Source organism: Terrapene carolina, unplaced genomic scaffold (assembly GCF_002925995.2).
Source record: "Terrapene carolina triunguis isolate 2854851 unplaced genomic scaffold, T_m_triunguis-2.0 Scaffold68, whole genome shotgun sequence".
Classification (NCBI taxonomy): domain Eukaryota; kingdom Metazoa; phylum Chordata; order Testudines; family Emydidae; genus Terrapene; species Terrapene triunguis.
In genome coordinates, this window is record NW_020664419.1 from 70,133,462 (window position 1) to 70,157,935 (window position 24,474).

The 24,474-nt window shown below is 43.2% G+C and overlaps 1 protein-coding gene across 1 annotated transcript; it reads right to left on the bottom strand.

Moving 5' to 3' along the window:
- On the bottom strand, nucleotides 1-24,418 carry TSPAN19 (tetraspanin 19). Its single transcript, XM_024204066.2, has 8 exons — nucleotides 24,353-24,418; nucleotides 24,189-24,261; nucleotides 22,116-22,246; nucleotides 12,769-12,843; nucleotides 8,271-8,381; nucleotides 5,582-5,725; nucleotides 2,623-2,706; nucleotides 1-72 (listed from the first exon to the last, which is right to left on the bottom strand). The coding sequence occupies exons 1-8, from the start codon at nucleotides 24,416-24,418 to the stop codon at nucleotides 1-3; spliced, it is 756 nt and encodes a 251-aa protein (XP_024059834.1).
- Between the last annotated feature and the right edge of the window lie 56 nt (nucleotides 24,419-24,474).

A 24,474-nucleotide genomic window follows, 5' to 3' on the forward strand; every position in this document is an offset into this window, starting at 1 on the left:
TTATTCCTTTAGTGAAATTTTATTCTTCTTGATGTTTTTGAACAGCAATATACCTAGTGTGAACAGGAGGACCTGAAAAAAGGAAGAAAGAATGGGTTAAAAATTAAAGCGGGTCATAGTCATTTATGCTCATTGATATCTAAATTTAATCTGTTGCAGTTTAGAGGCCAGATCCTGCTCCCACTGATGCCACAGTAGGCAGAATGACAGGAAAAATAAACCAGTGGTTAGAATGCTAACGTAGGACTTGGAAGATGTGGGTTCAGTTCCCTCTCCCTTTCCTAAGCTTCTTGTGTGACCTTACACAGGTCGTTTGGTCTTTCTCTGCCTTCGATCCCCCTCTGTAAAATGGGAATAATAGCACTTCCCTACCTCACGGGAGTGTGTTGTGAGGCTAAAGACATCAAAGATTGTGAGGCACTATGGGAATGGGAGATACATACCTACTTAAAATAACGTAAATGTTGCCATAAATTTCATTTGCCCCTAAAACACACCAATGGAAGAGATGATGTGCAGATCAGAAAATCCCAAAAGTAAAATAATAAAATATCTGACAGAGAAAAGATTCCAGCAGAATATACTTGCAGATAAAAACGGTGATCATAGATCAATTCCTTAAAGGGCTGTATGTCAGGAGAGATGGATAAATCAGTTCAGTCAGAATATGAATTAGTCTGTATCACAGTCCAGTACTTAATATAAATAAGCCCTAAACCATTTTTTTATTACTAATTTGGCCAACATTGATAATGGGGAATTCCACTGACCTACCCGTATATGACAGTGGAACAATAAAAGTGTCTGGAGATACAGAGTTAGATTCTGCTCTCAGTCTCAGTATAAAACTGAGATAACTCAATTTCCAACTCAGTGATTTGGGATCTGAGCCAACTTCCTTTGTGCTCCGACAACTTCCATTGGTGGCAGTGGGACTTCGGGCTGCCTATGGAATTCAGGGTGAGTCTTTGTTGTAATTCGACACAAATTTTGTTTTGTTTTTGCAGAGTTTATAACTTTTTTATTATATATTTTTCTCATAAATTTGAGAATGAATTTTCTTCCTAACGTGATTTTGTACTGTTTGATTTAGTGCACATTTATCAAATATTAATAATAAGCAGTAGTAGTATGGTATCACCTCAGAGCCCCAGTAATGGACCAGGACCCCACTGTGCTAGATGCCGTACAAACAAACAATAACAAGATTGTCCCTGCCCCAAAGAGCTTACAATCTCAGTAACTGACTTTTCCTCCACTGCAGGTTAAAGAAACAAGCTGTATAAATAAATTAGAGACAGAATGGGCACCAACATCAGTGAAGGAGTCTTTACTGCTCTGGGCATAGGCATGGGAAGTAGCGGTGTGGGAGGTGCTGCAGCACCCTCAGCTTTTATGCAGGGCCGCCGGCCCAGCTCCCCACTCCCCAGCCATTGGGGTTATTTCCCACACCTATGCTGTGCTCCCAGCCCTCCGCCCGCACTCCGCTCCCCAACCCCTCATCTCACCTGGGGCTCGGGTCCTGGTCGCCGGCCCCACCCCCCACTCCCAGGCCTCAGCTCCCGGGGCCTGTCCCTCTCCCAGCCCCGCACCTGGGGCTCTGCTCCTGGGACACCGGCCCCGCTCCCCAGCTGATGGCCCCATGCCTGGCCCCACAGCTGGGGGTCTGCTCTTGGCCCTGCACATGGGGTCTCAGCTGCTGGCCCCTGCCCAGGGCTCCGCTCCTGGCCCCACGCCTGCCCCCAGCTGTGGCCTTGGCCCCTTTACCCTGTCCAGGTCCCCCCTCCCTCCTTCCAGCCTCTTGGCGGGGGGGGGGGGGCGGGGGAGAGCAGACAGGGATAAGGGGGCTGGCTTTCAGCACCCCCACTACTAAAAATGTTCCAGCAGCACTGGCTCTGGGAATACTGTTTCTGAGGCTATGTCTACACTAGAGATCTTACAGCAGCACAGCTGTACTAATGCAGCTGCCCCACTGTAAGATCTCTCTTGTTTCCTCTCTATCTTGATGGGAGAGAGCTCTCCTGCCAGCATAATTAAACCACCTCCAACAAGCAATGGTAGCTATGTCGGTGGGAGAAGCTCTCCCACTGACATAGTGTTGTGCACACTACCACTTATGCCACCAGCGAAACTTATGTTGTGCACAGGAGTGTTTTTTTCACATCCCTTTCACATAAGTGGTAGTGTAGACATGGCCTAAGGCTGTATCTACAATGCCACACAGTTCAGACTTCAGGGTTGTGAATAGCAGTGTGCACCAAAGTGCTTTGCTGTAACTCTCCTAGGTAGACACAGAGAGCATGAACTAAAAAGTTCCTAGTTTGCAATACACAAACCGGGGAGATTGGTTTTAGTTTGAGCCCACAGCATCCTCTTACGGGAGCTACAATGCACTCTATTATTTACAGCCCTGTCATCCAAACAGTGGGTCAGTGTAGACATTAACTTAGTTAACAAAGCCACCAATAAATAGAGACTTATCTTGCTCCCGTTGAAGTTAATGTAACTTCCTACATGATTTTAATGGGGCAGGGTCATGCCCATAGAACACTAAACTTATTTTTGTGGGTCCCACTAGTTTGTCAATATTTTCTTATTTTTAAAAAAATCAAGTACTCTTACCTCTACAGTTAGCAGTGCAATATTAATTGCAATTAAGACCAAAGTGTTGTTTTCAAACCACATTTTAATATACTCGTCACATCCCTAGGCAAAAGCAGATGAATAGATATTAACTGCAAAATTATTTTTGATTCCTGGATTCAGACTGCATGTTTATAACATGTCCCTGTTCAAATTTTATGCAACAACTTCCTACCAGGGATTTATGGATTCTGATACTTACTCATTGGAAGGCAGTCACATTAACGCTGAGAGTTTGGCCCAAAACATTTTCAAGTGTTTTTTTTTAAATGTATAAACCAGTTTTTAAAAGTAAATGACTGAAGCAGTTACCTTTGCACCCCAAAATCCTGGGACTAGTGGCTGATCTAAGGGGGAATTTTGCTTTTGTAAAAGCATATTGATGGCACCTCAGTCAAGCATCCAATCACTCTACAATTGGATGCTTAAAAGAGTATGTTTAGCTATTGCAAGTTTACTGTAATTCCCACATATTATTCATCTCAGGATGGACTTATATGACTTCTGGATCATTGTTTGTGTTTGTTATACCAGTCACTTCAATAATTAATAAACTGTTATATAGGAAAGAAGCTGAAAAGTAAAGAAGGGTCATTGTTACTGCAGGGAAAAGGTATTGTGCAGGTCTCACACTAATATAAACTTCCAATCTCCATGTCTTTTCCTCTTTCCACTTCCCTGATTTTGAATAACAGTACGTGTACATATTCAGAAAACTGTATCTTGGAATAGTGTCAAGAATAAAGTTTTTATAAATTAGGACTGCTCAAAGATTTTCTGTTGGAACTGTTTTCCAACAGCAAATTGGATTTTTGATTAAATGAAAAATTTCATGAAGAGTTTCTGTTTTTCTTTCATTTGGGGATGAGGGGGTATCTAGGAAAACAGAAACCCAAAGAAGGATTTCTGTTGTTTTTGACTGAAAGCTTTCAGTCTCTGGCAGTTTTCAGGTAAAAAAATAATTAGTTTCAGTTGTCAAACCATAAATACATAAATAAAAAATATCTATTTTTGAACATTTGCTTTTTTGACAAAAAGTCTTAATATTCCACGGGGGAAGAATACTCTAATATATAGATGATCAAATATGTCTCTATATCCCAGTAAATGACCTGCTATCAGAGTTAATTTGTTGCAACAAAAGGGGACAGTGCCAACTTGATATGAAAAGAATGAAATATTGTCTGCCAGTTCCCTTTCAGGTGAAATTCAAGTTGCTGATTAGTATCTACAAACCCCTCAATGATCTCGGTCCCATTTGTTGCTGAAAATCTTTCTTTTCATACTATACCATTCCAAACTATCTATGATTGACATGAGGTGCCTTCGGCTGTTTGTCTGAAGAATATTGCTCAAGAGCATAGGATTATAGTATTCTCTTTGGATCCTGCCCCTCTTGAATTTGTTCCCAATGTAAGATTATATGAGATCAACTTTGGGTGCTTTTAGGAAGTATGGTAAGATGTATCTCTTTGCTCCAGCTTTCTAATAACTGCAATCTGATGGCCCTAGACAAGCTTGTCCTTCTCTTTTATAATTAGCTAGTTCTGATCTATCAGGGTTCTCTGATAATATGATTCTTATTTTTCTGCTTGGGGTTCTTTAATTCTGTAAAGTGCATGCAGATGTTTTGGTGAAAGACAACTCCTAAATAGGTGAATACACTGCTGGCATGATACAAATAACAACAATGATAACAATTATGTGTTGCCATTGCTTTTATGTTACATTCTTCATTCCTTTCCTGTATCATAGCTGTACTTGCACAGAGCACAAAATGGTGGATGGCAACAACTTCAGTACTGCACAAGCTACCAGTAAATGTTCTCTCATGACTGACTCACTCTGTGATGCTCCCAGCTCCTGTTATCCTGAGGTCTCCTCCTTGATCTAGAGTTTCTTGTGTGGTAGACTCCTAAAGAGTAACAACCACGCCAGCAGCCTGCCCAAGAATGCCTTTGCTTTAATTATGATGATCATTACTATTGTTTCAATTTTTGTAAAGGCACTTATGGTTTAATTAAGATTTGGAAAGAGTTTTCAAAAGTTAATTTAGGGTATGTCTACACTATAAATGTAAATTGATCTATATTAGATAAACTTACAGCCATTGCAGTAATTACTGTGGTGGTGCATGTCCACATTACCCTACTTGGGTTGGTGGTGCGTGTCCTCACAAGGAGCGCTTTCACCGACCTAAGGCTTGGTCTACACTAACCCCCCAAATCGAACTAAGGTACGCAACTTCAGCTACGTGAATAACGTAGCTGAAGTTCGAAGTACCTTAGTTCGATCTTACCTCGGTCCACACGCGGCAGGCAGGCTCCCCCATCGACTCCGCGGTACTCCTCTTGTCTAGCTGGAGTACCGCAGTCGACGGCGAGCACTTCCTGGTTCGACTTATCGCGTCCAGACAAGACACGATAAGTCGAACCCAGAAGTTCGATCGCTCGCCGCCGAACTACCGGGTAAGTGTAGACATACCCTAAGAGAGCCAGTGTGGGGAGCTGAAAGCCTGGTCTCTCAGCTCCACTTGCAGCTCCCTGCTGCAAGCCCAGCTGCCCCACAGGCTCTGGGGCTCCTGGCAGGGTTCCCCCCCCCACGCTCCCTGTTCCCCTCCAGGAGTCGGGGGGAAGCCACCAGGGGCTTCTTGCCTCCCCATTCCCTGCCAGGAGTGGGGGAGAGCCACTTGGGCTTCTCACCCCAGCTCCCAGATGATAGTGGGGTCCACTCTCACCCAGCTCCCAGATGATAGCGGGGTCCAGCCACCCAGCTCTCCAGTGGAGCAAGGGGCAGCTGGGCTCTAGCTGTCCAGCTTTCTTGTCAATTTCACGGATTCCGCCTTACTTTGACCTAACTGTGTAGTGTAGATCAGCCCTAAGTTATGAAAGCTAGCTACTTTGGTCACTCAGGTAAAATAAAATTGGTTATTCCTTACTTTAGTGTACACTTCATTTGCGGGGGCATCACAAAACCATTCCTTCCTATTAGATTTTGTACATGAACATGGGACCTGATTTGTGTGTTCTTTATTTTCATTCTTTTTCCAGTCTGTAGAATTGTGTCTTCCACAGCATTCCAGCTAGAAAAAAAAGATCCTGTCACTTTTAATGCCAAAACAAATAAAGAATGACACATTGTGCCCCCAAGATAGACAGAATTATAATACAATAAGAGATAGTAGTAGTAGTGTCAGTGATGTAGTTTATTCCTTAAAAATATGGTTTATATTGTCTCACCATTCTCTATCATGTAAGAATCCAATCTCTTTTCCAAAACAGCCATTGCATATATTTGTAATATTCAATGGCATGTATGGAATGTTCATTTTACATGTGTATATTAGGAGAGGAATATGTTCTTAAAATATATATTTTAAAGGAATTTCTATTTGGGGCACAAGGGTCATGACAGAACTACTAAAAATGTAAACTGGAAATGTTGTTATAATGTTTTTATTCCAGGCAAATGCCAAACATTTTGGCATCACACTCAGCCTTCATCAAGGTTTAAATGTGAGCTAAGAAGGCATTCACTTTATACATTGTTGTTTATGCAGTCAAGCAGTAGAGGCACCAAACTGACAACAGGCCAGGGCACAGTGAAATACTACCAGAAAGAAAAGAGGAAAATCTGTAAAAATAGCAAAGGAAATAGAGTACACTTCCATAATTAGGGCCAGATTTCTAAGGTGTACAGGTCTGATTTAGACGCCTCTATAAGAGCAAGATTTTCCAAAGCACTCACAACTCAGCAGCTCTTATGGTGACACTTACGGTAAGATTTTTAAGAGCTCAGCTCCCAACATGCTGAGTTCTTTTGAAAACCTGGCCTTTTATGTTAGTACCTAAATGAGAGTGGAGCTCTTTTGACAATCCAGCCGTAAGGTTCTCGTTTTTTGGCAAAAAGCTAACCACTACCACAAAATCACATGGGTCAGCTCCAGGCATCCTTCCCAAAAACCTGTTTGAATATCAATGGTAGAACTGTTTGGAAAGCTGGATTTCTGTCCCAGGGGAAAGTCTAATATTTCAACATTTGTTTTCATCCTAAAACAGTATGAAAAGTCAAAATATAAAATAAAAATAAAAAATAAAATAAAAGAAGAAACAGTTCTGAAAAATTTCAAATTGGAAATGGCTATATAAGTGTCGTTTTTGACACTGCACAATATTGATTCAAAAATTTTCAGGTTGAAATATCAACTCAAAAGGAAATGTACTGTTTAGAATTTTCCTGTTGAAAAAAATTAGATAATTCAGTTAAAAATGACATTTTCCTACAAAAAAATGTTGTCAATGAAAACCCATATTTTGCTGGAAAAACTTATCAAGCAAAAAGCTGTGAAATCTTAGGTTGTGGTTGTGTTTTTCTAACAAATTGTTGATGACATCACATAAGAGCTGGAATTGGGGAATGCTGTCATATTGGGGAATGCTGTCTTAGTTTATGATGATGTCAGCATCAGCTGTTGCTGAAATCAGGACTTTGCAACTCAGAGAAGGAAGAACAGATTTTCAAAGAATGTTTGTTTTAAAATGTATCTGCAATGCAAATGAACTTGTAATTTTAAGGGTAGATACTGCTGTGATTATTTGGGATCATAAATCATTGCTTATCATTTGCAAAGAATTTTGTAGTTCACCTTTTAAGCAATTTATCCCATGGAAAATGATGCTGCTATTAAACACTTCTAACAGAGGAAACTGTTCATGTATCGCCATGTAATGAAAATGTTTATGAATGCTCTGAAACATTAGTAATAAAAAGTTGATATGCAGGACTAATGTGGCTTTAAGTTGCCTCTGGCAGTCAGGGCTGGTGAAGAGAAATATAGCACCAGCAGGTGTTCTCACATGCACTTGGACACTATAGTGATGAGTATGGTATAATGCCAGGGCCGTAGCAACAAAGAACGTGGCCCCCTCCGAACGGTGGCCCTCTCCGAACATATGTCCGGGCGGGGCCCCTTACAATGCAGAAACTGGAATGCAGTATTTATTTTGCCACTTTTAGGGGCCCCCTTCCTTGCGGGGCCCTCTCTGGTCAGAGGGTACGGAGGGCGCTCGCTACGCCTCTGTATAATGCATTGGAGAGATCAGCATTGCCCCTGAGGAAGGCACATGACAATTCCCATGTGATTGCTGCAACAGTGTGACCCCAGCTATACCCTCTTACAGGTTATAGTGTTCAAGCCTCTCCATGCTGAAACACCTCCATTAGACAATGTGCATGGAGTTGAGGCCACGGCCACATCCTGCCCACATCCTTTGTGGTTTCTAGCATTGGCCAAAGCATTAGAGAATTCTTGCCCTTATGCCCAGGGGCCTAATTAGACTAGTGTCCTACAATGATTGGGACTGTGCCTGCCCCTGCACAGGGTGGCAAAGCAAGGATGGGGAGTCCTTTTGCACATCTGCAGAGCTAGTCCTCTCAACCCCATAGACATCCAAGTTTTCAGTTAAACAGTAGAGAATATATCTACTTACATCTGACACCAGCTGCCATGCTATATAAGCCTGTAGCTAAACAACAGTTTTTTCAGAGTGCTTTATGACATAGACTTTTCATGTGATAAAAGGTGATAGAACATTTCTGGGGTGGTGATTTTTCAATTTTCTGCTTACAGTATGCTGCACAGCATTCAGAATATCCCACTCATGTTCTCTTCCAGTCAGATTTTTGTTCCCATAGTTAGAAATAACTGCATCAATTCTGTCATTCCACATAATCCGGACCTGTTAATACAGAGCATTTACAATACACACTGGTTGATTTAAAATAAACTGCTCAAAATATTGTATTATTAGTATGACAGTGGTGCCCAGAGGCCCCAACTGAGATCAAGGCCTTATTATGCTAGGCACTGTACAAACATGTAGTGAGAAACAGTCCTTATGCTGAAGAACTTTAGTCAAAATAGATGACATAGGCAAAGGGTGGGAGGGGAAACTGAGGCACGAACTTCAAATGACTTGTCAGAGATCACACAGCAGGTCAAAGGCAGAGGCAGGCTCGTCCAGTCTCCCACTACAGTGCCCTATCAACTAGACCATGTTGTCTCTCCTGAGTATGTCTCCTTAGAGTTCTGATGAAAGAACATGTATGTCAGCAGCATGTTGTATACTCTAGTTTTCATGAAAAGGCTCAGGGACCTGAAACCTGGACATTTCTGTTGTGGAAGGAGGCCCTCAATGTTTCCACTTTTGGGAAAGGGGATACTGCAGTCTGTGTTTTTTTCTTTTACTGACATTCTGCTTTCTCCAAGAGCCACCTGTGAGCAGCGTTGCTTTGGCCTCTTTACCATATGTGAGAAAAGCCGTGGTCACGGGAGCAACAGAAAAGAAGAAAGCAAAAATGAGAAGATGAACAAAGTGACCCAGTGTAACAGCAGCCTCAAGTGCAGGGGTGGCCACATGCGGCTCTTCAGAAGTTAATATGCGGCTCCTTGTATAGGCACCAACACCAACTCCGGGGCTGGAGCTACAGGTGCCAACTTTCCAATGTGCAAGGTGGTGCTCACTGCTCAACCCCTGGATCTGCCACAGGCCTTGCCCTCACTCCACTCCTTCCTGCCCCCTCCCAAGCCTGCCGTGCCCTTGCTCCTTCCCCTTTCCCCCCCAGAGCCTCCTGCATGCCAAGAAACAGCTGATTGGGAGGTGTGGGGAGGGAGGGGAAGGCGCTGATCAATGTGGCTGCCGGTGGGCGGGAGGCACTGGGAGTGGGGGGGAAAGCTGATGCGGGGCTGCTGATGTATTACTGTGGCTCTTTGGCAATGTCCATTGATAAATTCTGGCTCCTTCTCAGGCTCAGGTTGGCCAGCCCTGCTCTAGGGCATTGGAGTGACAGATCACAGGGAAAAGTTACACAGAGGGCATGAGTAACATATGATGACGTGCTGTAGGTTGTGGAAACATTTCATTACAATGCAAGCAAATGGTAAGTCTCTCTCTGCCACCCCATCCCAATTAGCCTATTCATTCTGCAGACATGGTTGGAAGCTCTGCATTGTGAATTATAGCATGTTAGTCTAATTTATTTTAATACCTAAGCAGCATTATAGTTAGGTTGAGATACAATTGTATTTGCTTTACTGCTGTCTTTAAAATAACATACACACACACACAACATTCCTGAATATATCATATCTGTTTAAATATTACAATACAGAAAATTATTCTATGACAGGCAGAACTCAGTCAGCATTAATTACTGGTTAAGAGGCAAATTCTGGTGCCATGGAGAGACCCAGATGCAGCAGAACTGATGCAGTTCTACTGTATACTGTGGAGATAGGAGCTGGCTTTGGAAAACCTGCACAAGAGCCTGCACCCCCTGTGCATTCTGAGCCTAGTTTTGTGGGGACTCTGTTTGCATTCCCATGCAATAGAGTTTAGGGAGTATGGCCAGGAGAGGGAGGAGTCAGGACTTCTGTATGGAACCACCAATTACTGCCCTCTATAGAGCCGCAGTGCTGAAGTGAAGTGCATAAACTACTATATGAAGGTACAAAACCGTGGAGTATCAGGTCAACAGTTTTGCACAGTCTGTAGCTGCTGCTTCCTATTGTTAAAAAAATGAAGATATGTAGGAGTCAATGACAGATACTGGGGAGAGAGGTGTGTCCTAAAGCCCACCCCTTGCAGAGTTAGGCACCTAGCTAATGTAGGGAGGTGCCTATTTCTGCTCGTGATCCACAGCTAGTAAGCGGCTCCTGGAGTCAGTTTCCTAAGCCATTTTTGCAAGAATAGCAGCAGTGCACACCTAACTCCACACAAGAAGGCTGGGAGGTGGGGGGAAGAGAAATGAGACAGGCTAGGGGACACCTCCTTTATAACCTTCAGTCCAGGAAACTTACACACCATGGCTGTCAGATGGGGAAGAAAGGGGTTTTCCACCCTCTATGTGCATGCCCTAACCACTAGACTATGGGATGCTCTGATGTGGGGCTCGCAGAGGCTTTGTCTACACTAAAGGGAAAAGTCGATCTAAGCTACGCAATTTGAGTTACATGAATAGCATAACTCAGATCGAAGTAGCTTAGATCTACTTACCTGACTCCAAAAGACGGTTCCCAGCTGTGGACTGCAAGCTGTACCTAAATCTGGGACTTGGGTGCCCAAATCTCTTTGTGGATCTGGGCCATATTCATCGCATAGAATTTTGCATTCACAGATATGCTGGCTGTGCTTGCATTTAAAATAGAACCTAAGTTAACAAATAGTGTAATTAATTCATATATTTTACATGTCATGGTAACAATTACTGTTGCTATAAATTGCAAGATAGATGCAGTTGTTACATAGTGGTTAATTATATCATTCACGTTAATAAAGCTCATTACATAAGCTAATTATCTAATTACAGCATAATTCTTTTATCATTTTTAAAAATACATTAATTCCCCATTAACAGGCATTGGAATTTTACAAAAGGTCTAGCAGTGGCAGTACTAATGTATTGTACATTACCTACGCATCTTATATTGCATAAGAGAAAATACCTTCTGTCATGTGAACTATTTTAGGACCATCCCATCTAACACTGTTCCATATTTTCCCCCACCCAGTCATGATCTTGCAGAAACATGTGCTCTATGTGGTCTTTAATTCAGCCAATATGTTCCCTCTAAACTGGGATAATATAAGATGCACTATAGCTCTATGAAAAGCAACAGAGGGTCCTGTGGCACCTTTAAGACTAACAGAAGACTTCTGTTAGTCTTAAAGGTGCCACAGGACCCTCTGTTGCTTTTTACAGATTCAGACTAACACGGCTACCCCTCTGATACTATAGCTCTATGGTCATTGTTTACACAGTCTTTGCTTGGACAGTGGGATTAAATACTTGGTACAGGGCAGCCTGCCCCTTTAAGGGCCAATGGGACTTGTGTCAGTCAGCACTGTTCAGTTAGCCCCACCCCACTTCACCTGTGCTGGGTGTTGGATTTAAGAGGAAGGAAGCCCAGCTGTGGGGAGCTGGCTGGAGAGGTGGGTATAAATCAGGCAGAAGCTAAGGAGTGGCTGTTCAGGAAATAGCAGGGAGCAAATCAAAGGGGGGATGAGATGGAAATGAACCTGGAAAGGGCAAAAACTGAGCCCTAGGGTGGGCAGAAGAGTGCCTGAAATTAAAGGAGAGAAGACAGACCCCTTGGGAAGGATGGGCTGTGGCAAAGACTTTGGGTTTTAGATTTGGATTCCCCAGAGGGGGTGGACTCTTGTTAATGACTTAGTTGGAGGGCAAAGTCACTGCAGCAAGTCAATGGCATGGTGAGAGCAGGCTGAAGATCATGTGGGGAAACTGGGGTGGAAGTGCTACATCCGCTGGTCTTGCTGCAGGGGGGTTCTCTGGGATGGTGAGTCATGTAACAATACCTGTGATTTTCTAAGGGTCAAATACCAGCGCTGCTGGCCTGTATTGTGAGAAGTTGAATTTTATGAGGATAGACCCGTTGGCAGCAGCCAGAGGTGTGCCATGGATCCCCACCCTTCTGTCTCTTCCTTCCCACTTCTGTATGCAGCAGGGGAGTCATAGTTACGGGAATGTGGTGCCTCCCCAGATCTCTTGGCGTGGGGATAGCATCCAAGCTAGCTGATGGCTGGAAAGACAGCAAGTGAGCCTTCTCCCAGCCCAGCACCGGAGCTGGCTGACATCTCCGAAATGGAGATATCAGCAGGGAGTGGGCCCATCGGCCCACAGTGAAAGGTAGTGGGGTTCGGGGAAGCTGACGCCTACTCAACCCACACTCACAAGCACCTGTATCATTTCCTTTATGACATTATGACAATTCCTGCATCCCTTTCTAGCTCACCCTGGGCAGATCTATTGGTGCTACTGCTGACCATAATCTCCTTGGCTCCTTCACAGGAGAAGGCTCTATGGAGAGTCCATGGAGGAGGAGGTGGGGAATTAATTTGCAGGAGAACCTTCCAAATCTGCCTGGGTTTCAAGTGGCTCTGTGTCCTCTAATGTGTCAGCATGAACATACTTGGGCATAGTAAGTCCACTGCAGAACTCCCATCTCAGTGCATAACATATCTTTGTACCCCATAGGGATCGGCCCTTAATAATTTTAGCAACAATTTTAAATTAATAACAGGCCTATATGATAGAAAGTTTACATACCTCTTCTTTTCTTATATATATTAGCACTGGCATTGCAACTTGGACACCAAACAGCAAGACTATGAGTCCCAGATACTAAAAAAAATCAAATACAAATAAATATATAAATAAAAATTATTGCACAACAGAACAATGCATGGAAAGCTGCTTCATAAACTGAAATCTGATCAACCATGCTTATTATTTAGATGTATTCCAATAAAAGCAAGGAAATATGTTCCTATAAAAGCAATCTGAGAGCAAAATGCTTAGCTATCACTGCTGCTGCCATTCAGGATTAGACCATGTCTATACATACAGCATTGCAGCAGCACAGTTGTACTGATACTACAGCGCATCTAGTGAAGACACGCTATGCTTATGGGCGAAAGCTCTCCCGTCGGCATAAAAAACCACCTCTGTGAGCAGCAGAAGCTATGTCAGTGGCAGAAGCTCTCCCATTGACATAGCTCTGGGCACAAAAGCTTTTATGTCGGTGCAACTTATGTTGCTCGGGGAGTGGGGGGATATTCACACCCCTGAGTGACATAAGTTTTGCCGATATAGGCTGTAGTATAGACATAGCCTTAGATATTAAGTAAAACACATCTTGGTGACAATAGAGTTAAAGATGAAGCTTTAACTTTTAGTGAAATAACATGCAAAGTTACTGGTAGGTAGCAGAGATGTTAAGCATAGGGATAATAATTACGTAGTACAGTGTTTCCCAAACTTGGGACGCCGCTTGTGTAGGGAAAGCCCCTGGCAGGCTGGGACGGTTTGTTTACCTGCCCCATCCGCAGGTTCCGCCGATCGCGGCTCCCACTGGCCGCGGTTCGCTGCTCCAGGCCAATGGGACCTGCTGGAAGCGGCAGCCAGTATGTCCGTCGGCCCGCGCCGCTTCCAGCAGCTCCCATTGGCCTGGAGCAGTGAACCACGGTCGTGGGAGCCGTGATCGGCGGAACCTGCGGACGGGGGAGGTAAACAAACCGGCCCGGCCCACCAGGGGCTTTCCCTACACAAGCGGCATCCCAAGTTTGGGAAACACTGACGTAGTAGTTGCAGTATATAGTGCCGTTCATCTTGAAAGCATTGTGAAACACAGGATGAAATCCAGGCTCCTTTGAAGTAAATTATTATTTACTGGTATTATCATAACAGATAGTAGCCTCAGTTATGGACCAGGAATCCACTGTGCTAGGCACTATACAAACTTAGAATAAAAAGACATAAGAACAACCATACTGGGTCAGACCAATGGTCTGTCTAGCCCAGTATCCTGTCTTCTGACAGTGGCCAATGATAACTGCTTCAGAAGAAATGAACAGGAATGATCCATCTCCTGTTGTTCACACCCAGTTTGTGGCAACCAGAGTCTAGGGATACCCGGAGCATGGGTTGCATCCCTGACCATCTTGGCTAATAGCCATTGATGGACCTATCCTCCATGAATTTAACTATTTTTTTAACCCTACTATAATTTTGACCTTCACAGCATCCCCTGGCAATGAGTTCCACAGGTTGACTGTGCATTGTGTGAAGAAGTACTTCCTTTTGTTTGTTTTAAACCTGCTGCCTATTAATTTCATTTGGTAACCCTAGTTCTTGTGTTATAAGAAGGAGTAAATAACACTTTCTCCACACCAGTCATGATTTTATAGACCTCAATCATATCCCCCCTTAGTCGTCTCTTTTCCAAGCTGAAAACTCTCAGTCTCTTCTCATACGGAAGCTGTTCCATACCCTTAATCATTTTTGTTGTCCTTCGCTGTATCTTTTGCAATTCCAATATATCTTTTTTGAGAGGGGGTGACCAGAACTGTATGCAATATGCATGGGCATATCATGGACTTATATAGAGGCATTATGATATTTTCTGTCTTATTATCTATCACTTTCCTAATGGTTCCTCGTATTCAGTTAGCTTTTTTGACTGCCACTGCATACTGAGTGGTGGCTGTTTTCAGAGAACTATTCACAATGACTCCAAGATCTCTTTCTTCAGTGGTGACAACTAATTTAGACCCCATCATTTTATGTATAGTTGGGATTATGTTTTCCAATTTGCATTGTTTTGCATTTATCAACAATGAATTTCATCTGCCATTTTGTTGCCCAGTCACCCAGTTTTGTGAGATCTCTATGTAACTCTTCGCAGTTTTTGGACTTAACTATCTTGAGTAACTTATCATCTGCAAATTTTGCCACCTCATTAGTTCCCTTTTTCCAGATAATTTATGAATATGTTGAACAGCACTGGTCCCAGTACAGATCCTTGGGGGACACCACTATTTACCTCTCTCCATTCTGATAACTGATCATTTATTCCTATCCTTTGTTTCCTGTCCTTTAACCAGTTACTGATCCATGAGCGGACATTTCCTCTTATCCCATGAATGCTTACTTTGCTTAAAAGCCTCTGTTGAGGGACCCTGTCAAAGGCTTTCTCAAAGTCCAAGTACACTAGGTCCTGTGGATCACTCTTGTCCACATGTTTGTTGACCTTCTTAAAGAATTCTAATAGATCGGTGAGGCATGATTTTCCTTCACAAAAGTTGTGTTGACTCTTCCCCAACAAACTGTGTCCATAAGACAGCCCCTGTGAGTTTTGCCATTGACTTTAGTGAGGCCAGGATCTCACTCTTAGTAATTAATCATAACAACCTTATGGAGACTGGCAGTTAGATACCTGTATTATCATCTCCCTTTAACAGATGTAAACAAGTGATGCAAAAAGGCTAAGATGCCTTAGTCTAGTGCCATAGACTGAGCTGGGATAAGAGCCAGAATTAGAACTCAGGAGTTCCTAGCTCTGACTGGTGTGCCTCATTGATGTTTGTGGTATTCTACTGACAAAAAGGATATCTCTCTTCCTCAGGGTTCTTATAGTATAAATTAGATATTACACAAAAAAGGATAATAAAGAAAGGGGGCAAAAAAAAGGAATATAGGAGCATGAATGTAACAAAAACAAAAACTGTGAGAATTTAAAATTATAGCCCAATCCTGCTGAAATTGATATGTGTCTTGCCATTAATTTCAATGGAAGCAACTAAATCCTTAAAGAACAGATATCAAATATGAGTACTAGTTACAACCATAATAGCCAAAATAACTGCTAGCTATTCTTTATTTAATCATACTTGGTGTTTCCATAATGTAGCTATATTATAGCCATTTGTGTCTTCAACGTATAAGTTATCTGTCGTGAAACACTCTTCATTCTTAGTGTGATATAAATCTAATGGATGAAATCCTCATGCCATTGTATCAATGGGAGTAATATCTGCACAATCAGGCCCAAAGACAAGATTACATGAAATATTCTTGTTTTACAGGGACTCACCGTAAGCCTTGCTTCACATATTCTTAGCTTGCTATTTGTGCTGTGTGATCCCCTAAGTTACATGGTACTGTCACTGCTTCCTGATTGGATGAGTCCCAACATGTGAAGAGCTTTCAAGATGGCTACATGAACACTTTCAGTGGGAATAGTTTTACTGATACTCATTTACATGAGTACCTGAAACACTGATACCTGTGACATTTTCCCTCCTTGCAAACATTCTTGTGAACGAAAACACTTGTGAGAAAAATTTATACTGATGCCAATTTGCAATTTAATTCAAAATGATGCTTGTGAATACTTTTGTTCATTATTCCCAACTCTTGTTTGTATGGATTGGATATGATCTGAACTTCACAGGACTATACAGGCTTCCCTTCTGAGCTATTGGGAAACCTCATTCCAGAATTCTCTTGAAAATGTATGTTGAAAGTGTGCAAAGTCAATGTGCATCAATGCTGTTGTTATAAGCCTGTATATTGTCCTGTGAAAATCCAGCAAAGAAATAGTTTAAAAAAAATGAAAACTTTGTTTACTGTTTAGTCAACATACCTAGACATAAAAACAAATTTTCCCCTATTTTATCCTGATCTGAAATAGTTGATATCAAAATGAACTTGTCCAAGATTATATATATATATAATTTACCATGACATTCTATAAATGACTATAAGTTATATTTTTGTAGCCTGCTTAAAGCCAACAGAAAACTGATAGAAAATAGAGAAAACACCATTTCAGTCTGAATTTGGTCAAATCCATATCATTGCTGTTTAAAACTTCAAGAATTTTTAGAACGAAATATAAATAATCAGAATGTACATCCACATTTGAAAAGGAGGGATATATTACTGCATTATATTATCTTCACAGCATCCAGAGCATCTTGTTGGGAGGGAGAGCTTTATAAATAAATTAAAACAAAACCATCCCCTCCCCCCCATGAAAATCAAACTTAGATTGTAAGCTTTTTGAGGCTGTGTTTGTGTAAAGTGGCTAGCACAATGGGTTCCGAACCCTGATTGGGCACTGATTACACTGTAATACTAATTAACAAAAGATCAAAACCAGAACCTTGAATGTTCAAACCTTTCGAGTTAAAGAGATTCATTTTAAAATCTCCAGCTATAGGCCTGCCTGCCCCTATAGTTTTGGATCTAAAAGAGGAAGGGGCCTATTTTCTGATTCCAATTTGGATATAGGTGAAATCTTATGGGAACAGTTGTTGGTATTTCAGCCCAAATTGGTGGGAATCCCATGAGAACAGATTATATTGTATTAATTTTTTTTATTTTATTTTTTTAGTTTTGGATTAACGGATTTTGAGACCTGCACTCGACTTTGGTGTTGTTGAATCTGAACTGTAACCTTAGTCCTGATTCAGCCTTGAACTTCAACTCAGAATCACAACCTAAAGTTAGTCCAGATTAAAACACTAGTTCTAGCAGTGATCACATGGGATGTTAGTGCATGACAAACTAGTGTGCTACAGATTCACACACTGGATGGCTACGCACTAACTCACCATGTAGAAAGCCCCGAGTCACAATTTGGTCTCTCCTTGCTCCGTAAGTAAAGGCAGCTGCTCCAACTCTTTTCTTGACACAGTTTACTTTCCTCCCCTCACTATCTCAGCTGTACTGGCCAGCACATCAAAGAGGTCAGTGTCAAAGTTCTGCCTTTTTCCCACCCACTCTCCTCTGAATAGCATCGGAGGGGAAGCAGCAGTGCTGGGGCAGTTGCTGTGTTCTGCAATATAAGTAGCCCACATAGGGAGTAAAGTCCCTTATTTCTCCATAATCTTTGGAGTATGTACATAGACTGGGCTCACAACCCATTAATCAAGTCCAACCACATTCTTAGTAGGGCATTTATTTTGGAGTTCAGACAGGCCCCAGTATATGCACAGGGGTCTGCTGTGTAGACCTCTCTAGGCTCTCTCTACTGTTTCACTGCATTATCTGCTTCCTTTCTCTAATGCTACAGAAAAAGCAAAGGCTCCTTCTTAGATTCTATCATCATTACAACATCCATAAATTACTATAATTTGAAATAAGCCCTTGTATGCACTTCTGCTTCTGTGCAAAGCTGTGTTGAAAATATAGCCTATTTGTAGATTATAAACCAAAAAGGGACTATTGTGATCATCTAGTCTGATCTGTATAACACAGGTCATAGGGCTTAAGGTCCTTAAAGTTCACAAAGCAATTGCATGTTGCAGTGTTACAAGTGTAGTGTTAGTAATTTTGTACCTGAAGCCTTTTTTTTTCTTTTTTACCTCCAGCTGTTTTTTTTCCTATTAGACCAGCTGATTTAGTATTTCTTAGGTCTACTTCTAAAGTTGTGAATGTCAGCCTGTCAAGGAAGGCCCTTAAGCAAGGAAGCTGGGCAGATGGCACACACTGCTAGTGAGTCAATAATGCTCTTCTGATTCAAAGGGCGCCAGCATCCTTAAAGCAGAAGTCCATGGACCCCTGGGGGTCCACAGACTATGTCTAAGGGACCCGCAAAAGGTTGCTGTTACCATAGAACAGTGGTTTTCAACCTGTGGTCTGCAGACCCCTGGGGTCCACAGACTATGTCTAAGATTTCCAAAGGGATTCACACCTCCAGTCAAAATTTTTAGCGGTCTGCAAATGAAAAAACGTTGCAAACCATTTCCTTAGAGGGACAGAATTTTGACCAGCCTGAAAAGAAGAGACTATTGAAGTAGCTGACAGATGTGGAAGAAACCACTCCCAGGTTGGAATTCTGGTTATACATGGGAAGATACTTTTAACCTGAGCAAGGCACAGGGGGTGGAGTTGGGGTAGTGTTTAATTCTCCACTGCCCTGTACTTTGCACCATTGTATTTACACCTTCCAAATCTGAATTCTCCATTCACACTAGCAATATCAGTTTACATTCACTTTTCACAGGTATGAATGACTACATCGGGTCCAAGGCAATGGAGAAACAGGCCCTAACTAATTAGCTGTAGTGGGAATTGCCCTTCTAATCACCCATCTCCTGAATGCATGTTGTATGGCAGAAGTGCCCAACCTTTTCCTCTCGTGCCCCACCCCCCTTACCAGTAATGGAACCTGTCAGAGGGCAAAGCTGGGAGTGGAGCAAGGGGAACAGTGGAGTTGCCTCTGGGGCTGGAGCTGGCCTGGGGGCAGATCAGAGCTGCAGCTGGGGCTGGTGCTGGGCTGGGCTGGGGGTTGAGCAAGGGGCCAACTGGAGCTGTGGCTGGGGGCAGAGCTGGGCTGCGGGCAGAGCAGGGGGATGAGTGAAGTTGTGGCTGGGGGCAGAGCTGGTCTTGGGGCAGAGCAGGGCTGGATGGCACTCCCACCCTGCCCCCTGTGGGGGCTGGCCTGGGCCCCACCACACGCCCCCCTGAACGTTCCTCTGCACCCCCCCTAGAAGGGCATGCCCAACAGTTTGGGAACCACTGTTGTATGGGATGGTAAATATTTCAATTACTCCTTCTCTTCCTATGCTTGCTAGTCTTCACTTTCAGAAAGGCAATAAAGTGAGCACTGCTATCTCTGCTGAGCTTGTCCCTGCTAACATAAGTCAAACTGTAAGCCTGCCCTGCGGAGTCTGCTGTGCAGCACACAAGTGCTTCATCTCATCCATCGAAGCACTGCACTAAGGAGAGCTGACTCCACAGAGCCTCACAGCTTGCTGGGCAGGCAGACTATTGTCAGCAGGAGGAGCAATGGTTTAGAGCAGTGGTTCTCAAACTGTGAGTCGGGACCCCAAAGTGGGTCATGACCCTGTTTTAATGGGGTCGCCAGGGCTGGCTTTAGACTTGTTGGGGCCCAGGGCTAAAGCCAAAGACTGAGCTTTAGCTTCCATTAAGCTTCAGCTTCCATTTTGCTTTGCCCCCATCTGCCCGGGGCGGCAGGGCTCAGGCTTTGGTGCCCCTGCCTGGGGTGGCAGGGCTTGGGCAGGCTCAGGCTTTGGTCCTCCCTCCTGGTGTCGTGTAGTAATTTTTGTTGTCAGAAGGGGGTCCTGGTGCAATGAAGTTTGAGAACCCCTGGTTTAAAGTGAAATTTGATTGCCCTGTTGAGGTTTTGTCTGAGGGACATGGACACTTTTTCTTGAACAGTTCCAAGAGCACATGCAATAGCACTGCCAATTTACAACTGAAGACAGCATCAAGTAATAAATTAAAGTCAACGAAATGTAAGGGTTTAAATGAACTGAATGGATTCTCCTCTGACAGCTAGCTGGGATGGGGAAAGACTTCCGGAGCAAACTGTATTTACATGTACACACCTACTCTGCATAGATATTCAGCAGATAGAGAGGTGTTGCTCAAAATAATCAACTTTGGCTGGTGTTGGGTTACAAATCACTTTAGTATTGAATGCAGGGGTAGTGAAATGCTGTTACCAATGTTGTTGGCATTATTGTATGAATACAGAGAAACAGGACTGTGTTTAACGTGTCTCAAATGAGGGGGTCACCCTCAGATGAAAGGACCTCATTAAACCAGGGGCTCAAATGCCAGAGCCCTGTGAAAGGCTTCCTAGGGGGCCCCAGAGTGGTTTAACCTGTTCCTCCCCATTGTTCAAAGAAAGAGCTAAATAGGCTTCATTAGGAGCCTCTTAGTTATTTTAAATGCTGAATCAGAGCTGAAATCAGTTGTGGTGGGACTGTATTTCTGCCCAGCCTGCTGAAGAGCTAAAAATGACTGAGAGCTGAAATCACTTGAGAGGGGGCAGTGTTTCTGCCCAGCCTGAAAAGAGCTGAAAATTACTAAGAGACTGATGTGCAGCGGTCACAGGTGGCAGCAGAAGGTGGCTGACAGTTGGCCGGTGAACGAGTGAGGTGGTGAGCAGAACGAGAGGCTGGAGAGGCAATGAGGAACCGCGGTTGGTGGGGTGACCAGGCGGCAAGGAGCAGCGGCTGGCGGGGCAGCCAGCCAAAGCAAGTGCTCAGCTGGCGGTGCCAGCAAGGTTCCTTCTCCTCTAGGTGGGAGGTGAACTCACACAGATGTGCCCCTGAACCCTGAGTCCTCTCTGACCAAGGACAATCACTGTGAGTGAGGTATGGTAAGGGAGCAGAGAGGGGCACAGAAAAGGAACTTTTGGTTGTCGGACTCAAGAACATGAGTTGGAAGGCATTGCCCCATGCACTCTGGGGTGGGTGTCCTGCTCACAGTTTTATGATTATGAATCCCGCTTGTGGCATTCTCCCTAATTCATGTCGGGTGATTTTCCCCCTTTCATTAAAAGTTTCTTTTCTACACTCCGTGCTTGCGAGTGGGCAAGTATTACCTCTCAGAGGCGCCCAGGGGTGGTGTGTAATTTCCCCAGGTTACTGGGTGGGAGCTCGAGTTGGTTCTGTGTTGTATTGTTGAAAAGGAACCCCTAGATATTGAACCTGGTCCTGGTTGCTGCTGGATCCACCTGGCAGAAGAGTTATACAAATAATCCAGTAAAATAATCTGGCCTGGTAGCAAAACTGACAACGCAATTGTTTTTTTCAGTACTGTCACCACATGATGAACCTATAGTGTTAAAAGGGTGGCAAGATGTACAGCATACTGTAATTCCACAAGGTGTTGCTGTAAGTGGCTCTTTTCAGGAAGCAACCTTTATAGTCTGAAACTATAAAGGAGTTTTACAAATTGCTTCAGGGGCTAGAGGCATTTTTCCCCCAGAAAAGAGCTTACTGATAATAAACCAATGATGCAAATGTACCTAATGGATAAAATTTGCAATGTTCTGACATTTTAAAACCCATATGCTTAATGCTCACTAGTATTGTGACTTGATAAAAGCAATTTCCTGCAGTTTATTCTCATCTGGTAATGTCTTCTCTTATGCCACACAGCTCCTCACATCATCATCTCTCATCTTATATTCACTTTCCTTATCTATTTCTTCAGAGTTTCACGCGTGACACAGGCAGTTGGTAGAAAATAAATAATAATATTGGGACACTCTGTTCCTGTAGTACGTTCATTGACTGTGCTTTGCAAATTAACATCTTAAATCTGGAGTCATTTTGCAAGACTGTACTTACCAGAATTAGTAACCATCTGATTTCTTCAAAGCTTCCTAGGAATCCCAAGAATGAAATAACAACAATGATGGATCCAACGCCAAGTAACATATAAGAAATGTATGCTACCGAGTGGTTTTCACCTGTGAAAGCTGAAACAAAATGAATTCAGAAAATGTGATTTTTTTCTTAGTAACCTTCACTTACAAAACCTCTGCCATTAAAACATCTTCTTTTTAAAAAATTCAGTGTACCAACTTTTTTAAAGCCATTGTTGAATAGACGGAATTAGTGAAGTTACCAAATGAAGTTATTACCTGCACTGCTAGATCCGGCTAAAGAGACAGAGATCTGCTTTCCTCCTGAAATTTTGCTAACTCCCAGTATTGTTCAGAGGAGGTATATACTCACATAGAAAGTAGATCCATTTGTCTGAGTTCAGTCTGAAACCATAGTACAAGGCATTGTGGGACACCCAGAGTTGTCCAGCAGTACATCAGATGTAAACAAGGATATATATATAGTAGAGTTGTGTGAACAGTTCATAGTGAAACCAGAGGACACTCACCTGCTTATAGGTTTGTTGTGCACTCAAAATTCATGCTAGATTCACAAACTCTTTGGGCATGGGTCCAGTCCTCCTTAATTGGAGGACCAGAACCAAGCTTCCATTTATATTTTATCATCTTTGTGGACATGAGAAGATGGTTGTGATTCCACCCTCCACCCCTCTACATCTTCAGTGTCTTGTGTCAGATTACTCTACATGAGTTGTGGTTCCTTGGCATACAGACAGCTCTTAAAGGTGTGGCTCCTCACAGGTGGGAAGGATTCCTATCTCAAGAAGTAATTCTGAGAGGGACTACAGGAGTGTGGGTATGTGCTTTCTGCCTGTGGGGAGAAGGCAAAATGGTTGGTGCTAGCAATGCCAGCAGCAGGAGGGGAGCTGCCTCTATACTGTATTGCAGGAATAAAGAGATGTGGTTTTGTTCTTTAACTGAGCTTGTTCTCGTATAATTATTCTGGGGACTCTGCCTAGCTGTGCCAATCCACTGACGAGTAGACCACAAGGTCACATAATGCTTTTCAGGGGCAGTTTGCTTTCCTCCTCCCTATCTTAGATCTCTGGGGGTAACCATTTAGACCAGTGGTTCTCAAAGCCGGTCCGCCGCTTGTTCAGGGAAAGCCCCTGGCGGGATGGGACGGCTTGTTTACCTGCTACGTCCGCAGGTTCGGCCGATCGCTGCTCCCACTGGACACAGTTTGCCGCTCCAGGCCAATGGGGGCTGCGGGAAGCGGCGCCGGCCAAGAGATGTGCTGGTCGCCCTTCCTGCAGCCTGCATTGGCCTAGAGCAGCGAACCGCGGCCAGTGGGAGCCGCGATCGGTCAAACCTGCGGACGCGGCAGGTAAACAAACCGGCCCAGCCTGCTAGGGGCTTTCCCTGAACAAGCGGCAGACCGGCTTTGAGAACCACTGATTTAGACCATTCTCTGCCCTAAAGGCTGACATGGGGGGAGCCATCTAAGGTGAACTCTTTCCTTCCCTTCTTCCATGTCTACAAGAAAGGTTTTTGGAGTTGTTCTGTGACCTTCAAATCACCTCAGTGCTGATGTCTGGGACAATGTAGTTGGCCCCTTCCCCCACATTCAGCCTTTGTGGCGGTGATTGCTCTCCTCCCAGTCTACATAGGAAATTGCTTGTGAACCCTTGAAGATCTTTCCCATGATTAAAGGTGTGACAGGGGCTCAGGCCTGGTCTATACCTAAAATTTAGGTTGACCTAGCTATGTCGGCTACATTCACACCCCTGAGAGATGTAGTTAAGCTGACCTAAGCTCTGGTATAGACACTGCTAGGTCGATGGAAGAATACCTCTTCAATTGCTGTTCTAAGGGTCTATGCTACAGATTTCTTTCTCCCACTTTGATAATAGATTTGTCCAATGAGGGACAACATAAATTACAGCAAAGTTAATACATTGCATTTTAATCCAATACTGCCACCTTGTGAAGAAATCCTATAATTATTTCTGTTGTTAGCGTGTGTATGTTTTGCTAGTCATGAATGCAGAAAAAAATATCTATTTATACTCACATAAAACAGTGAATAAATTGTTTCTGTCAATTAGAAGCCACATGCCGAACATCATAAGCATAAGTCCTAAAACCTGAAAATAAGATTTTTTTTTAAATTAAGACAGTTACTGAATAATATTTACCAAGTTATTTAACTTGTTAAAAATAAATCAAGATTCTTACCAAGAAAATTCCGTTGAAGATGCTTAGAAAGTATTTTAGGATTAATATTTTATCTCTCGGTTCCATTCTCTTTCTTTTTCTGAGTTTTTAATGGCTTTCTGCAAATATAATTATTCATTCAA